We start from the raw sequence: 16,913 nt of genomic DNA, 5'->3' as shown, positions 1-16,913 counted from the left end.
TGTTTAAAAAATGTATTAATCAGTATATACGGAAGCTAGATCATTTAAAATGTTTTATTTATTTAGTAGATTGGTTTAAAGGAGTTGTCCGTGAAAGACAACTTATCACCTATGTATCCATTTGGTTATCTTGGGAGCTTCCATAGAAATAAATGTAGCATGTGCTGTCTGCAGCACACACCTTCTCTGAGATCCAATGCCCCATTCCGGAGATTGCGGGGGTCCTGTGGATAGTGCATAAGTTGTCCTTCACCAGACAATTCCTTGGCTACCATGTCTGTGGCTGATGTAATCTATTTGTCACTGACTTGGACACACCTCAGTGAGATCTCTAATCTTACATCCTAATTCAGTGACTTGGATTCAATATAAATAAGAAACTTCTAGAATTAGAGACCTCACTGCCACATCTGGGAATTTGAATTGAATTTAATGCAGAAAATGTAGTAATTAAATTATTCTTATTCATAAGATTCTCCAAGAAAGGGAAAAATGGCAGCACTTGCTTTTCCTTCTTGGACATTTTATAAACATGTAACCCTTTGCTGCTATACTCAAATATATATTCCACCTATTTCTGCAATTTATATGGTTTGGGGAAAGAGACCCAGACTAACGCTCCATAAATGAACACTCTGTAAAGCAGAACCAGATTCACTGAGTTCCCCAAATACCAGGGGTTATAACAAAATATATCTATCCCAGCATGTTATCAACTGACTACACCACATAGAACATCATTCACATAGAACTCTGGGAGTGCCGTGTGATTTAAACATCCTCTTCCAAATGATATACACTAAACTACCAACAAAGATTAAGTCATTGACATAATGACATTATGCATCCCATAAGACATATTATATCCACATTATGTAGTGGTTTACAGAATTTTTTTTGTTTTTGTTAGGTAGACCAGAAAAAAACATTTGAATACATTGAATACAGTGATATTTGTATTGAATAGACTGTTTTTGAAAAAATAAACAAGATAAAGTTGATCTTAAAATTATGGAAAATATTTGCATGTACATTATAAATATAAAGGAGAGAGAGACATATTTCAAACTAATGAGCGAAGCATTCTATGGGATTCCTTTTCCTCCCACAGCAGAACATCCAGATTGAAAAACCGTATGCCCTAAATGTAACACACCATTTACAGATTTTTGGCATGGTATCTGGACTTGCTTACAAACACAACAATTTTGGGAAAATGTGTTAAATTATATCAATTTTCAATTCTGGTAGGGAAATATCTGGAAGACAGATAACAACTATGACCAGGATTGACACCTAACACTTAGTAACCAAACTATGTAGTTTATGGCACTGTATGCAAAATTCAGTACCTGCAATCTCAGGCCTCACCTTTCAATTGTTCTAATGGGGACAAAGTAAAAACTTTAAGACACAAAAATTAAGCCAAAAAGTTAATAATAATAATAATAATAATAATAATAAAAATACACTGCTCAAAAAAATTAAGGGAACAGTTAAACAACGCAATGTAACTCCAAGTCAATAACACTTCTGTGTAATAACACTGTCCACTCAATCAATTTCACATGCTGTTGAGCAAATGGAACAGACAACAGGTGGAAATTATAGGCAATTAGCAAGACACCCCCAATAAAGAAGTGGTTCTGCAGGTGGTGACCACAGACCACTTCTCAGTTCCTATGCTTCCTGGCTGATATTTTGGTAACTTTTGAATGCTGGTGGGGCTTTCACTCTAGTGGTCACATGAGACAGAGTCTACAACCCACACAAGTGGCTCAGTGCAGCTCATCCAGGATGGCACATCAATTTGAGCTATGGCAAGAAGATTTGCTGTGTCTGTCAGCGTAGTGTCCGGAGCATGGAGGCGCTACCAGGAGACAGGCCAGTACATCAGGAGACGTGAAAGTGGCCGTAGGAGGGCAACAACCCAGCAACAGGACCGCTACCTCTGCCTTTGTGGCAGAGCAGGAGGAGCACTGCCAGAGCCCTGCAAAATGACCTCCAGCAGGCCACAAATGTGCATGTGTCCACTCAGTCAGAAACAGACTCCATGAGATTGGTATGAGGGCCCGACATCCACAGGTGGCGGTTGTGCTTACAGCCCAATACCATGCAGGACATTTGGCACTTGCCAGAGAACACCAACATTGGCAAATTTGCCACTGGCGCCCTGTGCTCTTCACAGATGAAAGCAGGTTCACACTGAGCACATGTGACTGAAGTGACAGAGTCTGGAGACACCATGGAGAATGTTCTGTTGCCTGCAACATCCTCCAGCATGACTGGTTTGGTGGTAGGTCAGTAAGGGTGTGGGGTGACATTTATTTGGGGGACCGCACAGCCCTCCATGTGCTTGCCAGAGGTAGCCTGACTGCCATTAGGTACCGAGATGAGATCCTCAGACCCCCTGTGAGACCATATGCTGGTGCGGTTGGCCCTGGGTTCCTCCTAATACCTCCTAAGACCATGCTAGACCTCATGTGGCTGGAGTGTCAGAAGTTCCTGCAAGAGGAAGGCATTGATGCTATGGACCGGCCCGCCCATTCCCCAAACCTGAATCCGATTGAGCACATCTGGGACATCATGTCTCGCTCCATCCACCAATGCCACGTTGCACCACAGACTGTCCAGGAGTTGGCGGATGCTTTAGTCCAGGTCTAAGAGGACATCCCTCAGAAGACCATCACCGCCACCTCATCAAGAGCATGCCCAGGCATTGCAGTGAGGTCATACAGCACGTGGAGGGCACACACACTACTGAGCCTCATTTTGACTTGTTTTACGGACATTACATCAAGGTTGGATCAGCCTGTAGTGTGGTTTTCCACTTTCATTTTGAGTGTGACTCCATATCCAGACCTCCATGGGTTAATAACTTTGATTTCCATTGATAATTTTTGTGTGATTTTGTCGTCAACACATTCAACTATGCAAAGATGAAAAGATTTCATACGACTAGTTCATTCATTCAGATCTAGGCTGTGTTATCTTAGTGTTCCCTTTAATTTTTTTGAGCAGTGTACATGTTCTCTTGTTTTTATTTGACAATTGTGAACCTAACCTAAATGTACACCATGTGAATGAACGATACTTTTAATCTAATCTTATGCATGCTATTTGTTCTTTTATGGTGTGCTTTACAGACGAATTTTCTTTTTGTATGTGTGTTTTTCTCAATTTTTTTTCTTTCAAAAACCAAATGAAAAAAATGAAAAAGGGAAAGTGATGACATAACATCTGAAGAATTCTTCTGTGCATAAGTAAAGGGGAGATCTCAGAGTTATACACTGAAAAGAAAACAGATTTGATTTACATAAAATATGTTGAGATTTGAATATGTAAAACTAGGCCAGTAGATTAAAGGTCATCATCTACTCACATTCAACTGTATGGTGTCAATATTCATTAGCTAGAGTTAAGCGAACCTTTGAAAAATTTGTTATGCCGGACTCGCCAAACTTTTAGGAAACCTTTTTTAGTAGTTCGGTTCGGCTTGGTTCGACCCGAACCGGCAAAAAAAAAAAAAGCCCCAAAACACTGCCTTACAGCTCTAAACCTCTGTCTAACACTGTTATGAAGTGTTTATAAAATAAAGGTATGAAGAAGGAGATAGAGGGGAGAGCACTCCTGATATAAACACAGCTCTTATGAAGGATACATCCGCGAGGCAATGTGAGGATCCAGCAAGATAATTGACACCTGCTGAGTGCACGAAATACAGCTACAGTAAATGAAATCCATCAAACAAAAGAATGATAGCATGCACTCACCCCATGGACCGTGTCTAAGTGTCCGGAGGTCCGGGATCACTGGGAAGCATCGGGGAAGATTCTGAAGCGCTCAGAGGCTACCTCGGTCGTTTCACGCGTCAGTGCGTGCTTCGAAGGACAGGCCTGGCATGTCTGAGGTCCTCAGTGTATCCTTATTCCCTCTATGGCTACAGTGCCTGCCTAGTGATTCACACCTGTCACGCGACGCATGTGGGCAGAAGTATCCTATAAATTCGACTCCGCGTATGAATCCATTAAGGCAGTGCTAATACAGAGATTTTTTGCAGAAACTCTCACGCCGTACCATTACCGACCCCCCAAGAGGAGATCGGTCATCTCTGCAGGCTGCAGCCAAGGATCCCACATCGGCTACCCTGCATCTGAAGGGGTGATATGCATGAAACCAAGGTTCACATAAGGTGAGCACATCTCTTATCTAAGGGCTCTAGGAAATCTAGCCCACAGAATTACACGAGACCCTGCCCTCCATTTTTTCTTCTGTCACCATTTCTAATTTCATGAAGTGGCACACTCTCTCTGCCACATGATTATGCAAAGCGGGAACAGCTTTCTTTGCAAAATAATGGCAACTAGATATGTGCCACCTGGGCTGGCCACACCACATTTAGTTGTCTGAAGGCCTTGGTGTCAACAAGATGATATGGGAGGGTACAACTTGAGGTGTACTACAATAGCGTGACTGTGAGAATACTGTTGTCTGGAGAACATGGATCCTTCAATGGATAACTGAAGGGATTGGGGAGGAGGAAGACACGACACTGATGAGGAACATCCCAAAAATGTGCTGCCTGTGGAAGAGGCCTGGCTGTTAAACAGTTGGGAGGGATCTGGACGATCATTAATAGCAGCAGCAGAAGCATTTTCCTCATGTTGTAGGGCATCTAGACTGTCCCCCGTGGCCTTGTGGTGATGCTCCATATGCCTATGTAGAGATGTAGTTCTTACACTTTGACCCTGGCCACGGCTAACTTTCTGTTTGCAGAGAGGATATATTGCCATGTTCTCTGCATCAGGTGAGGTAGAAAAGAAGTTCCACGCATGAGAATATCAGACAGGGATTGCCCCACGTGACTGTGCCCCTCCTCTGGATGTTATTTTTTTTATGGAACATAAACATGCAGAAGCCTCACCGTCACCTGAGCTCATCAGACCAACAGCCCCACGCCTGTTGCGTTTTACAGGCTTTCTTCCCCTACTTTGGCTACGCTCTTCTTCGCTGACACTGCCACTACCCTCCTGCTTGGAACACGTCAGCTCATGCCTAGTGTTGGGCACGAATATCCGCATTTCAAATTTTTATAGCGAATATCGCAAATTCACGAATTTGCGAATATATTCACTATATATTTGAAATTGCGCATATTCGCTTTTTTCCCGCATATGCGCATATTCGCATGTGCGAATATTCGCGTATGAGAATATTCCCGTATTCCTTCTTTTCCCTTGTGGGCCAATTAGAATGATGCAAATATACTTGTCAAAGGTTATCAACAACATCTCTAGCAACCAATAGTAAAGTTGCCCACCCCCTCACTGTTTTCTTACTCGAATACGCGAATATACTAATATTCACATATGCGAATATATTCGCATATGTGAATATAACGAATATGCGAAATTCGTGAATATAGGACGAATATTCGTCTATATATTCGCGAAATATCGCAAATTCCAATATTGGCAATGCCGCTCATCACTACTCATGCCCAGGTGGTTCCCACGTCCTGTCCAATATCACATCATGTTCAACATCAAACTTGTCATCGTCCACGCTACTCCTCTCTGCAGGGACTTTTTGGGCTCCTTGCTCTCCCACCAAATCGTTTTCCAGACATGTTTTTTGGGTTACTCTTTTGCTTTTTGGGTGATTTTTCACCAACCTACTTGTCAAGTCTAAGTTTCAACGCTTTTTGCGTGGCAGGGATGACAGCACAATGAGTACTGAAGGTGTCTGAAGAACAATACTAAATGTACCAGAACCATATAACACTACAGGCTAGATATGTGTAACTTCAATACGCTTTTTGCATGGCAGGGATGACAGTACAATGAGTACTTAAGGTATTTGCGTAACAATATGAAATGCACCACAAATGTATTTACACTACAGGATAGATACGTGTAACTTAAAAACGCTTTTTGACTGGCAGAGATGACAGCACATTGAGTACTGACGTGCTTGCAGAACAATAAGAAATGCACCAGAACCGTATAACACAATAGTCTAGATATGTGTAACATAAACATACTTTTTGGGTGGCAGAGATGACAGCACCATGTGTACTGAAGGTGTTTGTAGAAATCTATTATATTCACTACTGTGTTGACAGGCCCGATAGGTATATAGGTGCCACCTGAAAACGCTTTATGGGTGGGTGGCACAGATTAATGCACCTCGCTGGAGCTGGTTAAAGGGGTTATTCAGGAAAAAACATCTTTATATATATCAACTGGCTCTAGAAAGTTACACAGATTTGTAAATTACTTCTATTAAAAAAATCTTAATCTTTCAGTACTTATGAGCTGCTGAGGTTAAGTTGTTGTTTTCTGTCTAAGTGCTCCCTGACACCTGTCTAGGGAACTGCACAGAGTAAAAGTAAATACCCATAGCAAACTACTTCTACTCTGTGCAGTTCCTGAGACAAACAGAGGTGTCAGCAGAGAGCACTGTTGCCAGACAGAAAGGAACAACTCAACTTCAGCAGCTGATAATTATTGGAAGGATTAAGATTTTTAAATAGAAGTAATTTACAAATCTGTTCAACTTTCTGGAGTCAGTTGATATTAAAAAAATAAGTTTTTTCCTGGAATATCCCTTTAAGGAACACTAAGATGTCCCCTCCTTATATGCTGTTTTGGCGTATAGGAGCCCCTATAGGATTCTTTTTGTATAGGGATTTAATCCTGTTCCCAGACACACACACACGATCTCTCTTTGTAATATTTACCTCTCTCTTTCTAATTACTAACTGCCCCTAAATTTTTCTAATCTGTATCTTTACCTTTCGAACCACTAACTGTCCCTATGTCTTGCTCTTTCCCTCTGTCTGCTCTCTGCACAAGTTCCCAGCGCTCTGAATGCTGCGGGCGACATCAGTGCCCTTTTATCTGTATCCCTGGATGTGTCCTCTTGGCCTTTGTGCTTGATTGACACAGGAAGCAGCAAATCACATGATAGACCTGGGTTATCATGCGATCTGCTGCTCTTCCTACATCATAGTCACAGCCCTCTGCCTGTCCTGCTACTTTCATCCTCCAAAAAAAACATGCTTTCTGTTTTTTCGGACTATTTACTGGCCCAAGCCAAACTACCGAGCTGGAAAAATCCAAAAGTTTTGGTCAAATCCAAGTTTGTCGAATTTGACATGCTCATCATCATGTAAGAACCCGAAGGGTTAATCTGCACTGAGGTCTTTTGTTGTTCTGTTTACTGTGGAAGTGCCCTGTTCTCTGGATGGTCAGCTGACCTTGTTGCCTTTTCACCTGCTTTGCTCCCTATTTAAACTCTCAGTATTCATCCAAGCCCTGCCTGCGAAAGAGCTCATACTCCTAGCTAGCATTTGTACTGTATCTTATATTTCTGGCATATTTTACCCATTGGCTCTGCTCTCTGATTCCTCTCCTGTTTCTGCAATTTGGCTTTTCTGTTATGTATTGTACTGACTCGGGTTGTGGACTGTAACATATTGGGTGTGTATCTTTAGTTATTATTTCTGTTAGTGTGTGTGAACCCTTACAGTGTCCCAACCTCCGTCTGTATTGTAAGTTTATTTTGTTGACATTTTACTCCCTGTACTTATTCAAGCAGGGACTGTCACTGTGGTTGTGGACCTGTCGCCTAGGGCGGGTTCGCAAGTAGGCAAGGCAAGTGGGAGCGGGCGAGTTCAGGGCTTCACTCTTCCCTACCCATACGTGACATCTCTATTCATTACCATTATATAGTAATTTAGAGAGTGTACAGTATTTCTCAGTTGCTCATATTTCCTCCTGATGACATCTATAGTTTAATTGAATAATAATAAATAATAATTATCATTAGTTTTTTTTATTATTATTATATTATTATTATTACTAATAAGTGAAAAAACATTGCATGTGGATTCTCCTCTGCCAGTTGTAGAGACATTATCAGGTCAAATCTTCAGATATGAACAAGGTAAACATCTTACAGTAAACTATTATTATAGATAGCCATCTAAAGGTATGGGCATCGTAAATGCTCAGACACACAATGAGTGTCATAGGTCATTCATGTCTTTTTGACCCTTAACACAAATTGCTGTCCCTTTGTTCAAGATTTAGATGACCCATAGTAAGCTTATTGTTTACCCTTTCTATGTAGTCTGTGATTTTCTGCCTACCAAAGAAGTAGGTTAGTCTGAATATAGTTTAGTTCTACATGAGCTGTAAGAAGATTATTTTTAGTTATAAAGCACTTTAGTGCTTTATATTATTTCCATTTATTAAATCAAAGACAGAAATTTGAAAAGAATAATGCTCTAGTAAAGGAAAAAATGCAATGCAGTATTGTACCCATACTCGTCCAAAAAAGTTATGTGAGAATTACGGTAATTAAGTTCTTATACTAAAACACAGTATCAACAAGATTTTTTCATTATTAAAAGAAACTGATAACTTTTTTTAACTCATTACAGGGACATATATCTGAGTAAGTGTTTACAGCATTTAGAGATTTACTTTACAGCAGCCACAAGGAACATAAAAATATATAGCCACTGGCTTTATAACTCAAGAGTAAAAACTCCAAGTTTAAGAAACTGCATGCTCTACCTCCCGGCGGCCTTTGTGTTTTTAAAGTTAATGCGGGCCGCAGAAAGGTAACCGGGACATCCCTGTGTCCCGAAAAGATCTGAAGGTGAGGGGGGAAATTAATCTGAGGGGGGGGGGAATTAACCCATTGTCCCCCGGTTCCGACACTGAGCAGCCCGCAGGGCTATATGTGACACAAAAAAACAAAAAAGTGGTAAAAAGTGTTTATCTTAAAAACTGGTTTTAAAAGGGTCGCCTGGGACTGGGGGTGGTGTATAAGCCACCTTCTTTGTATAGATACTTTGATCCGATTTTTATTTCTCTATATACCTTATAAGTACCTTAACTCAACACATCCCAATGACAATGTATTTACCTTAAAACACATGTGTAGAATCCACTGTCTTGTACCTCTGCTGAATGAATCCATAGACAGTCCTCATCCTTGCTCATCCTTGCCACAGAAAATAAAATTGGTTCTTCCAAATCCCCCTTGGTTTTGTACCACATGAGCCGTAGTCCTGCACTCTGAGCCATGGTGTAGTTAGTCCTGATATAACTATAGAACAGTGCACATTTTACTCGCACCGGTTCTCCTGCCAGCGACATATAGGTGTTCAGATCAACAGACCAGTCAATGCAGCCATCAGCTGTAAGGAGAAAAAAAATCACTTAAAAATTGTAATAAAACATGCTGTGGCAGTTCATAGTAGTTTTAAAAAATTAGTCAAAGGACATCTGCAGCAAGAGACAACTTATCCCCTATCCACAGGATAAGGAAGAAGTGTCTTATCGTGGGGGGTCCACTGGGAACGGCTAATGCGCATAGCGTCATCCTCTCTGAGGTCGAAGGTACGCCCCCTCCCCATACAGCTCTAAGGGAGAGGCGGGGAGGCTTGAACGCTTACTCCCCGTCTCTCCCATAGAGATACATGGAGGAGGCGTGTCGGCTGTGACGTCATGCTGCGGCCGGCATCCCTCCTGCACAGGAGAGATGTGGCAGAGCTGTGGCCCTGTGCAGGAGCTCGCGGGGGTCCCAGCGTTCAGACCCCCTGTGATCAAACACTTATCCCCTATCTTGTGGATAGGGAATAAGTTGTATTTTGCTGCAGATGTCCTTTAATAGCAGCTTATTTTTTAATACTTTGCATATGTGGATAATGTAACAAATGTACAATGATAAGGTATGGTATAAAAGAGAAACTATCACCTCCAAAAACCTCCGTAAACTAAAGTCATCAGTAAAGAAAATGAATGAGGCAAAGACAGTGGGGGAATTCACGTGAGTAGAAAGATAAAAATCTGGAATCAACATCTTCTAATTTATACATGGGTGACTTAAGTTTAACCCTTTGAGGACCAATGGACGTTTTTGTCCCATGTTTTTAATTGCCTGATACAGGCAATTAAAAACATGGGACAAATACATCCCTTGGGTCCTCAAAGGGTTAAGGGGGGTTGGAAGTCCCTTTAACCCCTTAAATGGGCATTGTCAGATACAAAATCTTTTGATATGTTGAAAGCATGTAAAACCAATAGGTTTTGCAATTGCTTTCATTAGAAAATGTTAAGTATTTCACACTGAAAAAGCCAGTCAAACAACTCCCCCCCCCCACCTGCTTGGACACATACTAGTCTTGCTGTGTCCATGCATCATCACCTATGTCATGGACACATTTCCTTGATTGACAGCTGCGAGTGCAGGGCTCACAGCTTGAGGAAAAATCCTCCCACTGTCAGCTTGTGTCCCGCTACTGTCAGTGAGGACAAGCTGGGAGTTGTAGTCTTGATAATGCTAGGGGAGATGTGAGCGGACAACATACTGAGGGAGGGGGCGGAGACCTGCACAGTGAGGGCCATGCCTCCTCCCTTTGAAAGGAATTCAGACTAGTGAACTAAATTAAAAGTGTAATAAAAAATAAATAAAGGTGCTAGACACATAAAAGTTTGATGTACATGGTCAGGATTAGGTACTGCGTGATATATTTAAAAAAATGTTTTTTGTTGGATCTGACGGGACCAAACGTTTTTCTGTTTTTGCACTTTAGTTTTTTCCTCCTTACTTTTTAAATATCATAACCCTTTCAATTTTGCACCTAAAAATCCATATGATGGCTTATTTTTTGTGCCACCAATTCTACTTTGTAATGATATCAGTCGGTAGACGGATGCATTGAACCTGGACTTAATGAAGCACAATGGACCAAATACCAGCAGATGACCTGGCTCCCCAAATCATAGTAATTGGGGGGGGGGGGGATTTGGGGTTTTGACAATTATGACAAATCATGGCTTGAACTGTCTTGCTTTGCATGTAATGAGTCTCTCTCATATATTAGTTTCACGTTTTAAGTTGCATTACTAAAATAAATTAACTTTGCACAATATTCAAATTTTTGGAGTTTCACTTGTAGCAAATAGCAAATGGAACAGCTTAAAGGGGTACTCTGACCCTAGACTTCTTATCCCTTTTCCAAAAGATAGGGGATAAGATGACTGACCACTGAGGGTCCGAGTGGCCGGTACTGCAACATTCTGAATACGGAAGTTTAAAGCATCTGTGTTTGTGATGTCACGCTGCGCCCCCTTCATTCATGTCTATGGGAGAGGGCATAATGGCTAGTACATAGCCGTCACGCCTCCTCTCATAGACATGAATGAAGGAGGCGTGATGGCTGTGGTCGCCCATCATCCGGTACAGAGCGGAGTTCGCCAATCTCGAGAATATGGGGGTCCCAGTGGCCCTACCAGTGCAATCAGACATGTTATCCCCTATTCTTTGGATGGGGGATAAGATGTCGAGGGGCGGAGTACCCCTTTAACAAATAGAGAAGGATCATCTAAAAGGATTATGGTTATTTCATGAAGGATTTATTTTGTAAGATAACTACAGGTTTTCTTAGATATAACATTGATAGACAATGGATGAACCCCATTGATCAGTAGTGATGAGCGGCATTGGCCATATTCGAATTCGCAAATATTCGTCCTATATTCGCGAATTTCGCGTATTCGTTATATTCGCATATGTGAATATTCGCATATTCGAGGAAGAAAACAGTGAGGGGGTGGGCAGCTTTACTATTGGTTGCTAGGAATGTTGTTGATAACCTCTGACAAGTGTATTTGAATCATTCTAATTAGCCCACGGGTGAAAAGAAGGAATATGCGAATATTCGCAAATATTTTCATATACGCATATTCGCATATGCACATATTCCCATATGCGAATATACGCATATTCGGTAAAAAAAAGTGAATATTCGTAATTTCAAATATATAGCGAATACATTCTCAATATTCGAGAATTTGCAATATTCGCGATAAAAATTAAAAATGCGAATATTTGTGCCCAACACTATTGATCAGCAGATCAAAAGGAAGGAGCCACTTCTCTGCAGTACTCATATGAGTATAGCTATGCTTAGTACCATTCATTTGTATGTGTTGAGCTGCAATACCAAATACCGCCACATTTATATGAATGTTGTTGGATACAATTTTAAAAATAGGTAATTATAGTAATTATAACTTTATTTATATAGCACAAACATATTTCACAGTACTGTACAATGCTTGCTATAACTAACACTGTTCCTTGTCCCCAATAGGGCTCACAACCAAAATTCCAACCTGACAAAGTCGAGCCGATCCCAGAATAGTTTTGCTTCCTGTGACACAGTTCACTCACTATAGGCTACAGAATTACTCCATTTCATAACTTATATAACACAAAATGAATTCCCAATCTTTAGGTCACAATACCTAAACTTAGAATATAGCAAGCCTCCAATTATCTAGATGAACATCAAAAAGCTGTCACATTGTCTATTTGTGATGAATTGAGGGTATAGCTATTTGAAGAAGATCCATAAAAAGCTCAGGAAATGCAGACTTGACAGTCAAAAGAATTTTACACAGTTTCTGCATTCAAATATAACAAGTCCTCAGAAAAATGTGACTTCAACATTAACTTTAAGTTTAGCTTGATCCATGTAGGCTTTTATTTTAACTCAAAGTTCTGTGAATGAACATAGGAAAAGATAAAATAATGGAACAATCAGGACTTCAAACCAGAGGTGTCCTTGACTGTTAAGATCATGTAGCAACTCAGCTGGCAATTAAACCCCAACAACGTGAAAAAATTGCTAAACAAGTTGACTGTCAGTAAGCATAAAAGACTATTCGTGGTTTGAACTCACTTACAACCGGAGGATCTGCTTGGTTTATATTCAGCAAATTTAGAGAAATGAATTAATGAAGAGCACTGGGCAGACAGCGCTTTATCCATTAGGAAATTAATGGCTCATCACACCACACATCTTAGATGCTTTGTGAAAATTTCCTCCAGTAAGAGAGGCAAAGGGACATGTTTACCACTAAGTAAACCACTCGTTGTCAAAGAATACAGGCTTCCGAAAGGAGAGGAGAACAAGTTCATGTTATTTGAAAAAATGTTCTATAATTTAAGTGTTTAAAAGCTTTAGAAAAATCAATGAACATAAAGCTCGATCCACACAGTGACTAGCCAACTATTTCAGCCAAAAACAAAAAAGTAAAAAAAAGAGTGTAATGTCAATGGGAGATTCTATTGTGTTTTGTTTCAGAAATTTGGTAAAATGTTTTACCAATTTTCAAAAAGCAGAAACATTGAGCGGCTCCATAGGGTGCGCAGAAGGCAGCAGTACAGTGACCCCCCGACATATCATGAAATCGACATACGATGGCCTCTCAGAGGCCATCGCATGTCGATGTCAGCATCGACATACGATGCTTTTTTATGTCGGGGCCATCGCATTAAGTGCTATCCGGCAGCGCCAAATGTTTAAGCTGCTGCCGGATAGCAGCTTAATGTTCCCCGTGTGGTGCGGTAAGTATTACTTACCCCTCCACGATGCTCCGGGGTGCCCTCCGGGTCCAGCGCTGGTCTTCCGGTGTCTTCTCGGCCTTCTACGATGACGTCAATGCGCTGCTGCGCACGTCATCCAATAGGAATGGCGTACGCAGCGGCGTAATGACGTCGCTACGCAGGCCCAGTAAGGCCTTGCGGAAGAAAGCAGAGGACCGGAGAAGACAGCAGAGGACCGGAGAAGACAGCGGAGGATCAGAGAAGACAGCGGAGAACCCAGCGGAGGCCCGGGGACACCATCTCGAGCGGCGGGGACAGGTGAGTACAGCTTCCTATACTTTACATTGCACGAATCCTTCAACATACAATGGATTCGACAAACGATGGCTCGTTTGGAACGAATTACCATCGTATGTTGAGGGACCACTGTACTATAAAGGCCGCCTGCCTGGTACATAAATATATATATATATATATATATATATATATATATATATACTCCTGTGGGTTTCAAGTAAGCAGCATCACATAAAAGAAACACGTGACTGCATTTTTATTCATTTCCTTTAAGATGGAAAATAACTCCATATGGAAAAGAAAATCTGCAAACATTCCAGTATATGTTGGGAATAAAAGATTTATCACCTAAACTACCATAACTAGACTGCTTATGTGAGACAGAGGGTAGTGTGGCTTATGGCGTCTTAGGGTATGTTTCCATTACAAAATTTCTAAGATGAGATTCCGTTGCAGCAGTCTCTCCCTGTTTTCCATGGGATTCTGCTGCACTGTGCACACTGCTATATTTCCGACATGGAAATTTTAATTCTAGACTAGGCCCAAAGAAAGATCATGTTCATTCTTTTTATAGAATATGTTCAGATATACATTGCTGTCTATGGAGACTGTGCATGTTCCTAGTGCTGACTGAGTGGAAAAAACACATGAAGCACAACTGTAGAAAAACTTCAGTAGTACTGTAAACTTCCCAAGCAAAACCCTAGAAATCATAATTATTGAACAGCCTAGGGGTCTTTTTTAGGCCTCGGGCTGTCAGTATAAAACAGTCAGCATCAGCAATAATAGCACCATGGCAGTCAGTGCCTAGACAATGGGACTTGGAACGCACAACAATAAATACTGAATTTGAGTTTTCAGAGCCGTCTTACTGCTGGTGATCATGCAGGTCCATACAATTCCTTTAGCCTACATGGATAAAATGTTACATTAAAGGGGTAAAGAAAAATATTAGAAAGGGAAATAGTCCAGAACATAAAGAAATATAAGTAACTAAAACTGGTATAATAAAGTGTGGAGACTGTTCTCATAATTTTATATTCTCTCTCTAGTCCAGGCTGATCTGTCATAGCTGAAGTGCATGTTCTACACCACAAACACCTCCGAAGACAAACAGGCTCAACACGAAATGTTACTTTGTTTTCTTTGACCTTGATTGGAGAAGGTTGATTTATAATTCATATGTCCTTTAGGCTACAGGAAGGCAAAGATCCTTGATAAAGAGATGCTGTATCCTCATCTCATTCATCAACCTTTATAATGACATTGGTGTCTAAGAAAGTGTGTTGTAAAAAGGAAAAAAAAATCTATGTCAACACAAAACTTATATTAAATAAAAAATAAAAAACTTTAATACAAAACATTCTACCAAAGTGGAAGAGACTAAGATCTATTATTGTTGTCTTTTTTTTTCATCATTTAGGGGCACTTTGCCAATGTATTAATGGAGATGGTAAGGTTAGTATGACAGAAGCCAATGTCTTCTTGCCATGACAAGGGGTTATGTCCTTTGGCAGACCTGGGACTATTTGGAATTATTATGTCAATATCCCAAGTAACTCCTCTGCATTTATGAAAGAAAGACTACAGAGGAATAATATCAATGTCGTCCGCAGTTATTAATGATATATGTGCTTATTCCACTGAGAGAAGGTCTGTATAGCAATTGTTCAATTGACCTCTGAACCAAGTAACCTGATCTGTGTTATGATCATAGCAAGTGAATGCTGGATGTTACATAACAGGCATTATATGATTTGGCTAATTTAGTATATGCTAACGCGTCAGAGTGTGAGGTGGGGGAACATCCTGGAGGCATCTACATATCATTTTTTTGCTGGTCTGTATCAGTGTGGTTACTATTGTGGTGTCCTTGTTGCCTAGTACATATGCAGTCATCATATTGTTTATTACCTGCTGGATTTCATTTCTATAGTTGCACATAGCCTGTTTAACATACTGTACTTTATTATGTGTCCACTTTGTAGTTGATCCTGGTGGGACTATACATCAGGCATCATTTGTATGGCACAAGTCACTTTATAGTTTATGGTTTACAATTTATTTTCACATAACATCTATTTATATATATATGGCATGGGTCACTTTATATTGGTTCTTATAGCTTATTATTAATTCAGCTGGTGTGTAATATACATAAATACATATATATTTTTCATCTTTGTAGATAATGTATGTTATTCAGGATTTTCAATTGATTTTAACCTGTCCATCCATTGTGTATATGTTTTTACATAGGGAGGGTGGGACATATCAATTTTGTTATTTATCATGTGTTATGGATATTGAAATTATGTGTTTTTACATCCATTATATCCCATGTAGTATATACATTTCCCTGTCCCCACGGTCAAACACAGCCACAGTAGGCGTGGTTAAAGAACCTGTTTTTCCACGTTATGTGAGGAGAGCAGGCGGACACTAAGCCAAATGGGTGGGGCATTAGGGGATTTCACAGGAAACCATATGGGCCTCTGTCTCTTTTCCTTTGGATCTTCCTTGAAGAGGGGAGCATCTTCTGCTCCTTAGCCTGGGATGGATAAGTATATTGATTGTATCATTTCTACACAAAATATTTCATGTATCACCCCGGTAGATTCATGCTAGTTTGCTAAACATAGAGTATGTACTATCGTATTAATGCTTGTATGTATGTCTTATTTGGTTTAGCTAATTAATGTTTTTATAAATGTTATCAACTTTGCTTGTTACTGAGGGATTGTTGATTTCGTGGGTATACACTGCTGGTACAAGACATTTCTTCCAAAATACCTTATACAATTATTTCATAGTTGTACAAAACTTAATCAGTGTCTCTGGGTGTTTACAAACATATTTAGGCCCTATAAATTTAGCCTGTACTTCCTGCTTCCGTTTCATATAGTTGGTGGCCATTTTAGGGACTCTAACAAAGAAAGCACACAGTCGGAGGAGGGGAATGTTTGTTTTACTCTAATTCTAAAACCTCAATTGGTGGAGTCGGCAGGATTTGCCACAATAAGTGGAGCTGCAGACAGGATTATCACCTTCGAACTGCAACATAATGTATTCCCAATAAAGTATATTATTTTGATTGACATGAATTTTTGTGGAATTTCTTTATTCATAATTGGGCAAGTTTAATAGGTTTAATATTTTTGTGGCGTCTTGCCAATCTGTGATTGGATGCGGTTTCAGCATCC

General features: G+C 40.3%; 1 protein-coding gene across 1 annotated transcript in view; it reads right to left on the bottom strand.

Moving 5' to 3' along the window:
- The window catches only part of IL1RAPL2 (interleukin 1 receptor accessory protein like 2), a 1,150,952-nt gene that overhangs the window by 664,949 nt on the left and 469,090 nt on the right, over nucleotides 1-16,913 (bottom strand). Inside the window, exon 3 of the mRNA XM_056540576.1 lies at nucleotides 8,941-9,214. Coding sequence (XP_056396551.1) covers nucleotides 8,941-9,214 — 274 coding nt within the window. The remainder of the gene's footprint in view (nucleotides 1-8,940; nucleotides 9,215-16,913) is intronic.

Source organism: Hyla sarda, chromosome 9 (assembly GCF_029499605.1).
Source record: "Hyla sarda isolate aHylSar1 chromosome 9, aHylSar1.hap1, whole genome shotgun sequence".
In the NCBI taxonomy this organism is placed as follows: domain Eukaryota; kingdom Metazoa; phylum Chordata; class Amphibia; order Anura; family Hylidae; genus Hyla; species Hyla sarda.
This window is presented reverse-complemented; position numbering and strand designations above follow the sequence as displayed.